At 40.4% G+C, this 14,449-nt stretch overlaps 1 protein-coding gene across 19 annotated transcripts in view; it reads right to left on the bottom strand.

Annotated features, from left to right (window-relative positions):
* ADAM22 (ADAM metallopeptidase domain 22) overlaps window positions 1-14,449 on the bottom strand; it is a 210,642-nt gene that overhangs the window by 174,063 nt on the left and 22,130 nt on the right. For all 19 annotated transcript variants that reach the window (XR_006289054.1, XM_043541248.1, XM_043541253.1 and 16 more), the window contains exon 3: window positions 12,129-12,205. Coding sequence is in view for 18 of the 19 variants with exons in the window: in XM_043541248.1 (XP_043397183.1) it covers window positions 12,129-12,205 (77 nt within the window). In the remaining variant the exon portion in view is untranslated. The remainder of the gene's footprint in view (window positions 1-12,128; window positions 12,206-14,449) is intronic.

Here is a 14,449-nt window from a genome sequence, read left to right on the forward strand (position 1 = left end):
CTTTGATGATTTAGTTGGGGTTGGTCCTGCTTTGAGCAGGGGTTGGACTAGATAACCTCCTGAGGTCTCTTCAAACCCTAATATTCTATGATTCTATGACATCCTGGTAAAACTCCCATCAATCTCAATGAGACCAAGATTTCGCCCCTAGAAACTGCTGTTTATAGAAAAAGTAAGGGTCTGATCCACTTCCAGTCCAGGTCAATGGAAAGATTCCTATTCACTTTAGTGAGCTCAGGCTTTAATGTAGTATTGTAACAATGTCATACTGACAGCAATAATGACTTTTATAAATGGGCATTGATTTGGGATTAATGAACAGAAGTCTTTGCCCCTCAACCCCTATTACATTTCACATGAATACTTGCAAAGTACAAATAAACCCCAATATGTTGTGTTTTTCCCCCTTAGGCTTGTGTTGTTATCTTCCATTAACTTCACTGAGAGCAACATTTGAAGTTTGGATGTAAAATAAACAAATAGAAGATTCAAATGCTCCCCAAACACAGAGACATCATAAAATTCTAAAACTAAAAACACCAATGCTTCACTCTTGTGATTTATGTCATCATAAGAGCCAGCAATATCTCAGTTCAATTTGCAGGCAGGATCCAGGGAAGCAAATCTTATGAATCTTATTCACAATTCCTTCAGCTGTGATTCTGAAAATGTAAAATACTGCTGTGTTTAAATGCCAAAGATATTTCTTCAAAGAACATAGGGCCTGGTTAAAATGTGAATGAATGTACTGGCATTAATAAAGGGAAAGATGATCAGATTTATTTTGTAATTGAAGACTAAATTATAACAACATTCAAAACCTAAAATTTCATTGTCAGAAGGTAGGTGGTCCCTGTGAGTACACCAGGCCCAGCTCCAATGTCAGAGCAGGTGAGCCCTATTGAGCAAATTAAATAAGGCAGGCTACACAGGCCTGTCAGAGGGCAGGAAGAGGAGAAATGACTGGGGCAAGCTGTGCCTGGGGAGAGGAACCACAGAGGAGTGGAGCTAACTCTGGTGGTGGATCCCTGGAACAAGGGTTCAGATGCTGAGGAGGGTAGCATTGGGGCCGGTGTTCCAGAAGGGAGCAGAGCTAATTGGCTATGAGAAGGGAAGCTGGTTGGAACTTGGAAGCTTCAAGAAACAGGATTACCAGAGACCCCTCGGAGGAGAGGTTATGACAACCTAGGACAAAGGGTGAACTGAGGAATTACTTTTGTCTATTATGTGCTTATGTTTGGACAAATAAATCCGCTTAAAGGAGACTGGGCATGGCAATGAGTGCTTGTTAAGATGGGGAGAAGCCCTGCCATCTCCCATACACTGGAGAACACAGGCTCTTGGAGCAGCCCCTGATAGAAAGGGAGAACGAGATAGATCTTTGGTGCTCAGTGAAGAGCGGGAAAACAGAGGCAGCATGCACAGAACAACCTTTGGCCACAAGGGGGTGCTCGGGTGGTTGCCACTGTATTACATTAATACAGTTATTGAGAGCAATTCACCTTTTTAAAACCTAGAAGAAACAAAATGGAACATTACATAGTACAAATTAAAGGAGGGTAATCTAACTAACACCAGCCAACATGGATTTATGGAAATTAGATCTTGTTAAACTAATTTGATAGCTTCTTTTGATGACACAAGTTTGGCTGATTAAGGTAGAAGGACTGATATAATGTACTTAGAACTCTGTAAGGCATTTCACTTGGTGCCACATGACATTTTGATTCAGAAACTTGAACAATACGTACAAGATCAACATGGCACACATTAAATGGATAAAAGCTGGCTCACAAGTCACAAAATACACTTGTAAATGGAAACAATCATTAAGCAGATGTATTTCTACTGATCCCAAAGGGATCAGCTCTTAGTCCTACTCTATTTAACATTTTTAACAGTGGCCTGGAAAAAATATAAAATCATCAAAGATGATATAGAGATTGACGTGATAAATAACGAAGAGGACAGGTCACTTGATACAGAGCAATCTGGGATTGCTTGGTAAGTGGGAGCAAGCAAAGAATATGCATTTTGATCTGGACAAAGGTAAAGTCATACTTCTGTGAACAAAGAATTCAGACCAGACTTGCAGAATGGGGAATTCTATCTTGAGAAGCAGTGACTCTGAAAAGGACTTTGAGGTCATGGTGGATAATAAGCTGAATATGAACTCCCAGTGCAAAGCTGTGGTCAAAAGGGCTACTGAGATCCTTAGATGTATAAACAGGAGAATATGAAGTATGCGTAGGGAGGTTGTATTACGTCTCTATTTGACACTGGTATGACTTCTACTGGAATTCTGTGTCCAGTTCTGGTGTCCACACTGCAAGAAGGATGTTGATAAATTAGAGAAAGCTCATAGAAGAGCCATGAGAATAATAAAGGATTAAAACATGCCTTGTAGAGAAAGACACAAGGAGCTTAAATCTCTTTCATTAACAAAGAGAAGGTTAAGGGGTGACTGAATACAATCTATAAGTACCTATATAGAGAATAGAAATTTGGTAATAGGGCTTTTCAATCTAGCAGACAAGTGTATACCAAGAGCCAATGGTTGGAAGTTGAAGCTAGACAAAGTCAGACTAGAAATAAGGCACAAAATTTTTAACAGTGAGGGTAATTAACCATTGGAACTGCATACCAAGAATTGTGGTGGATTCTCCATCACTGGCACTTTTTAAATCAAGACTGGATGTTTTTTCTAAAATATATGCTCTAGTCCATAAGGAATTCAGAGAGGACTTATGGCCTGTGTTATACAACAGGTCAGACTAGATGAGCACAATGGTCCTAATTGGGCTTTAGAATCTATATGAGATCAAAAATAAAATCTCAGATTTTGTCTTACTATACACCAAGAAGCATTGGCACCAGTTATCATATTTCTGCACAGTAGATATGTTTAATGATACAAACTTTAAAAATAAAAATTGAGCCACTTGAAGTCAGTTTATCCAAAAAAAAGTACAACACGATTCCAAAACATGCTAACGTATGTTGGGGTGTATAATAGTTAACCCTAGTGAACATTAATCTTTAAAGCAATGATGGGCGGGAGGAAGTATTTGGTAAGATTGTTTTTTAGGTGGGTGTTATATAAGTTTGCCTCTAAAGATGAGCGTGGGATGAATTACTTTACAAAATGGCATTATGAAAGCATAACTCAAACTAGCCAGCTAGGGTTTTGACTCTGCAAGGGTCTAGTAAAACTGATTGGATTGGGAATCATAAGCAAATGGTTACAAAAATATAGCAAAAGACTTTAGACCAATCACACCTGAAGGGCTTGATTCTCATTTACATTAAGGCCTCTTTACATCACTCTGGCATTAAACTGGACCTTAAAGTGTGTGTGAATTACACACACACACACCCTTTACACTGTAAGACTGGCACAAAGGGACCTTGCTATAAAAGAGTAGCCGGCCCAAAGTGTAACTATACTAGATAGAGCAAGGCCAGATCCTCAACCTCTCGCTATCAGTACAAAACAGCTGTGATGCTGCAGGATCTGACCCCTCGTGATTCCCCCTGCACATGGGAATTCTCCGGTGGTGTAGCACCAGTGCTTGGGGGAGGGAGAATGAGAAAGGGGCAAACTTTGATGCATCTTCAACTCATTGAGCCCCAGCTGCTAGAACAACTGGGGCTACATGCAGCCAGGCATAGGTTAAAGCAGCTTTTAGGGGACTGGCCTGGCTTTCAAGTAGACCCAGGATTGGGGGGCAGCAAAGACGGTTTGAAGCCAACTTTGCCCTACCAGGTGACTCCTCAAGTCTCGCCCTGAGCACAACTCACCCACACAGGAGGATCTGGCCCAGCAACGCTCCTTGGATTTACACTAGTGTAATGGAGAGAAGAATCTGGCCCAGTATTTACACCAGAACCGACAGTCATGTGGTCCTGTGTGAGGCACCCAGGAGTGGACTATAGCAAACAGTCTGAAATCACTTAACTGCTTCACAAGTGCTGTAGGTGAAGACTCAAGAGTGGGGATATACTATAAAGACTTACCTGTAGAGAACTGGTATACCTTTGCACATGTCAGCGCCCATATCCATCTGAGTTGCATGTGTGCAAAAGTTTTTGATTCAGGGCACTCTTAGAAATTTTTCATTCATGGTTTACACGACACCTTTATAATAATATTAGTGACTAGTTGCCAATACAAATTTCAAGAAGGTTTTAGCAGCTTGTCTTCTCATAGGGAAAAAAACCTGGCTTTTGGCTTTTAAATTGTCTTTCATTTTGTTTTGTTTTGTTTTGTTTTTAAATGAAGCTTATGATCTGACATAGGACTGCAAAACCTTGGTTGAAATATGTTCCCATAAGAAATATTCCCACTTGGAATGTGCAATATTTGTCTCTCTCTCTCATCACAGACTACAAAAATTTGTTTGGTGGTTTGAATGGGTTTTTAGTTACTGTAGTGCTATTTACCTTCTAAGTGCCATTAACAATAACTGAAGTTAAACATTAAAAATTCCAAATGTCTTTTTAATTGTTATTTAGTGAATGCTGCTATGACTTTGTATGTTTGGCGATAAATTAAAAGAAAAAGACATTTGGTGACAATATACTTGTTCAGTGCTTCACATCCCATGTTTTATTGTTGTTATTGATTTCTAATGCAGTTTTATTTTATACTCTACAGTCTGCAAGGTGACTTTGAGCCTTGTTTCAAAATATCTTTCTTGTTCCAGTTATCCTCATCTCTTACGAGCAGTGTTTGTTCTCTGCATATCTATCTTAAGTACTTATTGTGACAGATGGACAATATTCTGCAATATACTGAGCAAACCTTATGGATTAAGATAAACTTTACTGAATTAAGTTAAAACTTATTGAATTAGAGTTAACACCTCTGGGAGAATTGTATTAAACATGCAATGGTGTATGTGTTATTATGGAATTGTATGTACCCTCTCTAGTGGGAGGACGGTAATGAACTTTCTCAGTTATCAGCCTGCGGAGATACAAATATTCAAGTTCAAACTGGATTCTCTCAGGCTTTGGATAAAAAGCCAGAGTTTAGGCTGACCTAAGGCCTACTTCCTGATCCAGCAAATAGACAGAACCTCTGGTCCATGAAGGGCCCCAATTCTTAGAGAAGGATTTCAAGGTCTTGGCAAACTGAGGCCCTATAATATTGGGTGCCAATTCTAAGCTGAAGCTCTGATGAACTTGTAACCACAAGGATGCGCCTAGGGTAGTGTATTAAAAGACTGCACTTGCCAGAGCCCATGTGAGAGTTAGGATGAGCTCTGGTAAGCTTATTAGCATGCATGTAGGTTCTTTTATTGTTTTTATGTTTTCTCTGTAATGCTTTGTACCTTAAAAATAAAGTAGGCTTGCTTAGAGAGAACTGTGTAATAGTATATATCTGTAGCAATTACACTGTTACCTGTCTCTGAAGAGAAAGCAGGCAGGTGTCCTAAGGCAACCTATCTGTGCTGGGAATGACACAATGAAGGCAGGGAACTGTCCAGCCTGGGAATACTGCAGTCAGAAGAGAGATGGACATGTGTCTCCACCCAAGAGAGGCAACAGCTGGGGAGCTGAAAGCCAAGAGTGGGTGCCCTTGATGAACCACTGAGGGGAAATACAGGTGCAGCTGCCCTGAATTGTGACCCTTAGATAGACCCCATTACTGTAATATCTGAGCACTTCACAATCTTAAATGTATTTGTTTTCATACCACCTCACTGAGGTAGGGAAGTGCTATAATCCCCATTTTACAAGATGGGGAACTGAGGCACAAACAAGCTAAGTGACTTGTCCAAGGTCACACAGAAAGTCTCTGGTGTAGCAAGGAACTGAACCCAGTCTTCTAAGTCCCAGATCAGCCTCCTTGCTGCTGGCCCATCTTAATCCCATACAGGAGCCCAAGAAAACATTCTGCTTTCCATTACACACAGCAATTCCACTGATTTTAGTATCTTACTCTAGATTTATGGCCAGGATATAACAGAGCCCCACATGAGTGCACAGGTGAGGGGAGAGTGCAAGGATCCTCTCTCCCCTCTCTCTCCTCTTGCACAACCTGCTCAATGACCTGTTATAACTGCCATCCGGGTGCTCAGGGGAATGCAGGGACTGGTCCCTTGGTGCCCCCTGGGAGCAAACAATGTCTCAAAGAAGAGGTAATGGCAGAGAAGAGGTATGGCCATATCCCATCACTGTAAATAATCCCCACACTAGTAAATAATAGTGATAATACACATACTACTATAACTTTCAGTTTGTTCAAAACATGGCGACCTTCTGCATGTGGGCTACCATGACCATATAAAGACAAACCCTTCATCTTTATACAGGCTGCCTATAAAATGATGGCTTGCTTCTACGACAGGCTTTTAAAGCCTCTAATGGAGATGGTGCTGGCTAAAGTAGAGATCTGCACCCCAAGTCTTGTGATGACTGGTACGTTCACACAACACCCACTGTTGAGATTTTCCACCATTGCATTTTAAGTCAGCAGGCACCTGTGCTTTTTCTAAGGCCTGGTCTACACTACAGCTGTAAATTGACCTAATTACACTACTTCAGTTACATAAGTTACATAATGGAAGTCGACATAACTTAGGTCAACTTACAGCGGTGTCTCCCGCTGACTTACCTTACTCTTGTCAGGCAGATGGAATACAACAGTCGATGGGAGACGGCTTTGCTATCAACCTAGCATGTCTTCACCAGACCTGCTAAATCGACACCACTGCATCAATCATAGCAGTGCCAAGTTAGCTGGTAGCGCAGACATGGCCTAAGATGGGCTGGAGGGGTGAAGCTCACACACTCCATGCAATCCACCTCATTTAGTCCTTCTCCAGCTTTAAAAAAACACCTATGGCTTTTTTGTTTTGTTTTTTTTCTGAGTATGAAAGGTAAATAAAATTCTTACTTTGCGGTTATACGTATACTAAAGAAAATGTGCTGAACGAGGTGTCTCTACTCCCCTTTTCTAAGCTTTCCATGTACTTCCCCTCAGAGAATCCCTCCACATTTTGAACTCTCAATCACTAATCTTGCTATAGATAATCCTATTTACTGTTCTGTAGAACAATCTTATAGCTGCCCCGTTCCCATCCAGTTAATGAGCTTTTTTTAATCCATTCTGTGACAGATTAGCTCCCCATAAACAGATGATACACTATGGCCCAGTTCTTATAAGGCAGATGTATATGCTTCACAGCAACAGGTCACTTCAGAAAAATTCTGGAAGGAGGCTGGGGGGACAAAGTTGTGTCAGGAACCCCCACTTATGCCTCCTTGCTGAGGCTGTGGCTGCTTGTGGTAGGTTGGTGGGCCCGTCCCATCCCGGAGGAGGGCAGACAGGTGGATGGGGTTTATGGTGGGGATCTCACCAATGATTGGCCTAGGGCAGGAATCAGGGCTTTGTCACTCCACATTCAGCTCCAATCCAGGCCACCGCTGCAGCTTCCTGACCAGCAGTGCAGAGAGCAGCGGTAGTACACGAGGCTACTCAAGACAAGCTGCCGCCCCCTTCCTAAAAGGCCTAGCACAGCAGATTGGGTTGGGCCAAATCTGACACCTTAGACAGATGCCCAAAAGTTGGGGGGGGAGAGGGAGAGAGCAAACCAAGGTTTTGCTGGCTGCCCCACATAGCACATGACACCCTGCTTCACAAGACTAGAAATGCTTCAGACTCAAATATGTTGATTTCCCGATCCAATTTCTTACTTAATGATATCATTACAAACTAACTTGGAAGTATAAATGGTCACATTAACTATTTTAACAGAAATATTCGGCATAAATTAAGAAATACCCATTTCACTAGATGCCAACCAAGCTTCACAAACTTGAAGGAAAAGGAACAAAAAAACCAAGCACACTTAATTGTTATGCATCTCACACATGATTCTGGGTTGATCGCCAGATTTAGATGTGCTCTGAAGTAGGGAAGCCTAGAGCAGCACTGTGATACCACCGCTAACAGTGAATTCTGAGATTTGATTTGATAACACTGAAAAAAACAATAATGACAACAACCATGGAATGAATGCATAAGAGGCAACGGTATCATAAAACACTGATGCCACTAATGCATTTCTAACTCTTGCCTGAGGGATTGAACCTTTTAAAAACACAGCTAGTTTAGCCTGAAAGCTTCTTCATAAATGCTTTAACAGGCTAAACAGACAAACTTGAAAGAGACACGGTATTTTATTAAAGCGTACTGTAAAGATATTATTGCAACTAAAAAAAAATTATACAGTGGAAAAAACATTGACTGCACAGAAACCTACATCAAACTTCTGATTTTCAGCCCCAAACCCTCTATTCATAACATTCAGTTTATTTCATGTAGGAAGGCACATTTATTATATATGAACGAAAATGCATTTTAAAACTGCTCCAGATTCACAATAAACACCATATGCACACAGATTTAAATTCTGAAGTAAATCAACATGTTATAACAAAACATTGCAAAATTTTTTCCTCTTTCACTTTCCTGTTCAAAAGACTGGTCAACACCCACACACATTCAGGGCCCTCAATTTTTAGCAACCCTTCACATGCCAGTCCCTATCTGTTTTTGTTTGTATTTTTAAATGTGTGTTTCTAGCCCTTCTTGTTGCAGAGATCACCTTCAAAATATAAAGAAAGCTCCATGGTTGACAGCTGAGTAATTTTTTCTAAAAACCAGTGATTACTCATGAGCCACACTAGAGCCAACCAAGGCTGTGCTTTGGGGCTTTTGAAGCCCATGGCCATCAGTTCCTATTTTTTGATGAAGGGGAAGGAGCCCAAACTGAACTCTACTTTTGTGGGGAGGGGCACCAAGATTTTCACTAGTGGTGAAAGGATTCCACAAACTCCTTCTCAGCTGTTCACAGCTAATCCAGTTCTTCTTCTGAGCTACAAAAATGGTCTCCAGCTACTAGGGGTGGGGCAACAAAGCGGAGGAGCCAGCTTGGCCTGTAGTTGCTGACAAATGATGTGGGGGGTGGAGGAGGCAAAGGAACAGGAGGCCCTGCTTCCCCTTACTCCCAGATTCAACAGTGGCAGCCACTCTGGGAGGGGTGAGGAGGCAATGCAGAGGACAAGGGGAAAGGTGGGTGAACACTTGTGAGAGTAGAGGTTGCCAGGAAGCATCATATGCAGAAGCCAGAAGGGGAGAGGATATTCAGTGTGTAAACATTTGGGGTGGGGAGGAAGAGACAGGGCTGTCGTGGGGGGAGGGGAAGAGAGAGAGAAATATAGGAACCTTCAAAAGATTGAGGGGGAGAGATAAAGATGCTGGAATGTGAAGAGACAATGGAATACAGATGAGAGCAAGGGGAAGACACAAGATAATAGGAGGGAGGGTATCAGGGCATGGATGAGAAGGAATGGGGCAAATATAAACAGACAAAATAGAGAAAAGGGAATGGTGATTTTCAAATAAAGAAACAGACAAACAAGGGAGAAAGGAAAGATAGAAATGAAAAAACAGAAAAAACAGTAATCAGAAATGAGAAAATGATATGAAGATGTATACAATGAATCTGGAGAGGTACAGAAAGAAAAAGCAGGGGATGAAAAATGGGAGAAGGGAACGAATGCAAGAAAATATCCAAACTGTTAAGCTAGTGAATTTTATTGAATCAATTTATGTTCCTTTATTTTATTTCCCCAATGACCTCTTATTTCTGTTGGGGAATAGAATGGAATCACAACTGTGAATACATATTTCTACCAGCGGCTACTGCACATTATGTATAGTTAATTAACTAGAGAAAAAAATAGAATATAACCCCAAAATCACCAGAATCCATACTAAACCCTTGGGTAACAAGGAAGAAGTAGCCCCAAGACCTCTAGCTTAGCTGGAGAATTGTCTACAATTTTCAGATGATGGTTGTGACACACAGACCTATCCAGGTTTTTTTATACTGCTCCCAACACCAAGGCATCTGAGCAAAGGCAGATAAGATCCATGTTTTCTGGAACAGAGGAGACCAAAAGAGGCTTCAAAAATTGCTCCTTCCTACCACCTACTAATTTAAATTAATGTAACCCCAAAAGTTTGTGGGGGCTTGGAGGAGACAAAATTATCTCCTTGACACTCTCCAAAATACCAGGGCCAGCAAGAGCTGATGATGCCACCAACACATGCCTGCATCAGCACTGTTTTAGGTATTAGTGAAGAGGAAACTAATCTCTAACTTGTCTTGACAGGAAACTGATTTTCAAATATATTGTTATCATAGAATATCAGGATTGGAAGGGACACAGGAGGTCATCTAGTCCAACCCCCTGCTCAAAGCAGGACCAATCCCCAATTTTTGCCCCAGATGCCTAAATGGCCCCCTCAAGGATTGAACTCACAACCCTGGATTTGGCAGGCCAATGCTCAAAACCCTGAGCTATCCCTCCCCTCCAAGAGCCAAGAGGGCCCTTGTTAAAGAGGGCCAAGTTTCCAAACTGGCTTCCAAAACTCCGTCCACAAATTTTGCATACACAAAATTGGCATTCCTCTCCCAAACCCCTCAGAAAAGTTTTTATTTTTCATACATAAAGGTCTGATGCTGCCATAGAAATGTAATATACAAGTTTGGAAATAAAAGCAAGAACTCACTCTAATTATAGTAAAGACAAAATATGTATCATTGTGAATATAACATCTGTTCCTGGGGACATACATTAAAAATACATTTTCCACATTGTTCTGGCATCCTTAGTCCTTCCTTTTATTTGATAAGATTTGTGCATAAGCAAATGCAATTCCAGAAGCCCTTTTGAAACCTTGCATAAAATGTCATATTACAGGCCAAACAGCACTTTCATTTTCATCACTACATGGGGGAAACTGGGGACAGAATTTCATTTACATTATATTACTGGTTTGAGAGAGAATAGATTTTTAGATTTTGAAAAACATCGAAGTTCATCTCTTAGGACTGGATTGTGGCAGCGCTACTCACATTAGGCCAGTTCCAATGCTCATTGAATGCCCTTTAAGGAAAAATAGGTAGCACAATCTGACCCCTGTAGGGGAAAAAAATGGATCCTATCCTAAAATAAGCTTAATTTTAAATAGTTTAAATATTTAAATGTACAGCATATTTCCATAAAGAGTAAACACATAACTTTAACAGAAAGAGCTATTGAAGAAGTTCATAGTAAAATAATGTCCTCTGCTTATCTTTCCAAATACTATTAATATTTGATTTCTTCTTATTAGACAATCCTCAGGCTGACACTACCCCTGAAATCCTGAGCCTACTGAAGTCAATGGGAATTTTTCCATTGGCTTCAATGGAGCCAAGTTTTCACCCTATGTTATCTGTACATGTGCACCTTTATATGTACATACATACACACACAATACATGCTACTTCTGTTCTGTAGAAGGTTGATCTTCATGCATTGTATAATGCTTTTAAACAACAAACTTTCTGTAAACCCTTACTCTTATGATAGAACATAAAAGTCTAAATGAAGTGCTTCAACCTTATCAAATTTAAATGTATCAATAATTTTTGTCAAATTTCTACCATATTGATACGTTCACCTGAAATGTTTCAATTTTGTCAAATGAGAATTTTCCAAAATAAATCTGTTGTATCAGAATTAAGTATCAAGTTTAATTTATAAGTTTGCTATTGTTCAATCACTTTCTTTAGTCTGAAATTTACTATGCTAATGTCTTATAATGCTTCTCTTTTCTCAAAAGATGAGGAACTTATCTGCAGAAACATCATTTACACCATTCACCTTAGGCTTTCGACAACCAGCTATAAGCGTTATTAGTGGACCTCTAACATAATATATGCAGGGATTAAAAAGCAAATAGCTACCAATTTTCAGTAGCTCTTTGTCCAATGGGCCTCAGCAGTTTGCCTGCACACTATCAATTGCAGAATTGCAGACTAAATAATAATATTTATATCTTACAAAACATCTTACAATAAGGTTCTTAATAAGTAGCAATATTTGAAAATATGCCAAAATATACAGAGATATTTGACAAAGTAAGAAAAAACAAATACTATTTCAAATCGACTAGATACATACCAATATTATTTATTACTGGTATTACAGTAGCACCAAAATAGGCATCCCATTGTGCTAGGCACTTTACAAATACAAAATAAAAGACAGCCAATACTTACTGGTTTAGCATTACATCTAGAATGAATGATGACCCAAATGCATCAACCTGGAAGCTGGCTCGGGCAACATGAGTGGACTGCAACATTAAAAAGATTGGAATGTGTTAGCAGTCTGCTACATAAAAATGCATCACATAGATTTGAGAACATAATATAGACAAAAACGAAATAAAAGTACTAAGCATCAATACGCCATTAACCCAGGAAAAAATCATACTGTTTAGTGTACAAATATGTTGAATAATGGATTTTTTTTTACTATATTCTCTGATTTTATTCAAGATGGAGAAGTAGCAGGATAATAAACCCAAATAAATAAAGGCAATATTCCCTTTAATAAATTTCTACCTTTACAACCTATTGTCAAACTTAGCATCTCTGCAGGTAGGAGTTTTCGATGCAGCATCCTGTACTGGGGTGTTATTTGTCTCATGTTATATCACTGTTGATCCACAGGAACTGCAGGACACAATACCTTTCTTTGGAATTCATATTCTCAACAGAAAGGTAAAAACACCACAAGCCAACCTTCCCTGACTAACCATCTAGATGGCACCTGGATCTGTAGACAAATCTGTGGAGAATAGCTTGACAGCTGCTAATATGAAGCACGCTAACTTGGTTAAACTGCTTCATTGTGGTCTGGTCTAAACACCCTCAACCCTCACTGAAATTATATGGAGATGAAAGGTACTCAGCACCTTGCAGGATCAAACCCTTGATCTTCTTGATCCATGGAATTTTCACTCCTAAGCACATACATAGGAGTGATAACAGTGTGATAAATTGCTAAACCATACGGTCAGCTACATTTATCATGTGATTTCTGGCCGCCTCACTTACATTCTACCCACTAATCCATCTCTGCCAGAACAACTTCCAACATTCCAAATCCCTGAGCAGCTACAAAGAGCTGCCATTTAAAAAAACCTAAACAAACAATGTGCTAGAGAAGTCTCATTCCTTCTCTCCTAGCCAAATGTATCCTTCCTTCATTACCACCAAAACTGCACTAGTCTAATATTTAGTCCTACTCAATGACATGTATACGGTCTGATGTCTCACAGCCTACAGAGATAGAAATGGGAGCCTTCCCCCGCTCTCCATTAGAAAAGGAAAATTCCCAGTTTTCCAATGGGACACAGAGCACATGCTTCTAGTCCTAAAAATCCCAAGAAACTAAACTGCAAAACTGATTTTTGTTTAAATAAAAAGACCTTTTTAGACCACTTTGGAGGAGTTTTAAATTAGTTGCAATTCTTCTTTCCCCCTGAACCCTGTACAATTGGACTTGTAGTAACTAAGTCAAAGGGATTTAATGGCTTTATAGGCCGAGGGATTAAAAAAGGACTATTTTTTTCTTTAAAAAACCCCCATAATACATTTCTGTAAATAAATGCAATTCAGGCTAGTGCAGAGGTTACCAAGGATTTACTGGCGGTCAGTTGGGATGGCCTGCACAACTCACTCCAAAGGTGTGGAAGCAAAGGCCATTTTTTCATGATTCTCAATACTGGGGTTGGTCCAGTCCAGTCCAGTAATTTACAGAAGCCTCAAGTTTGTCCTAATTGATGGTCATCTGCCCATTGACCCAAGTGTCTTTCAGCACCTGGAGATTGCACCCTTTCCGCTCAGGAACATCCCTATGCCTGAGATAGTAGAGGCTGTTGTGGCCTAGGGACATATGCCATATCTGTGCCACCCAGGTACCCCGCGTATACAAGTGGAATCCTCACAGAGGCAGATAAGCCAGCTTTGGGGCTACTTTGCAGAACAAAGTAGCCAGACCAGAATTGGGCCCAATAGATTTTTACAGTTCATAAATGGGATTGTGATAATAGGAAAGTTAGCCTGTAACACACGTCGCTCCCTTCTACAAGGTGCAGAGGCACGTCACTTCCACAAAGGGGTCCACGAAAAGAAATGCCTGGGCAGCTATACTGGGCACCGTGAGTGCTCCGTTCACACTGGAAGGTCATGTTCTGTTCACACTGGAAGGTCAAGCTGTTCAGTAAGCTCTCAGCATAAAGAGGGAAGGAAGACAGTGAAGTACAGTAGGACACAATTTGAAACCCAATCTGTCATGTCTGTACCGACAAAATAGTGCAACCAGCTCTCAGGCTGGTAAAAGCTTTGAAAAGGAAAAAATAGGGAAGGTGGCCCAAAAAACTACAGAGAAAATCCTCCTGGAAAGGCTTTCTGGCGGATGCTGCCTGGTTAGAGCTGTGGAGAGGAACAAGCCAATCTTCCTTGGCTTTAAGAAGAGGAAAGTTAGTTTAGTCTGTTCAGGGGCTCCCAAGGGTCCATCCTCTTTCGTAGGG

This window comes from Chelonia mydas, chromosome 2, assembly GCF_015237465.2.
Source record: "Chelonia mydas isolate rCheMyd1 chromosome 2, rCheMyd1.pri.v2, whole genome shotgun sequence".
NCBI classification, from domain to species: Eukaryota; Metazoa; Chordata; order Testudines; family Cheloniidae; genus Chelonia; species Chelonia mydas.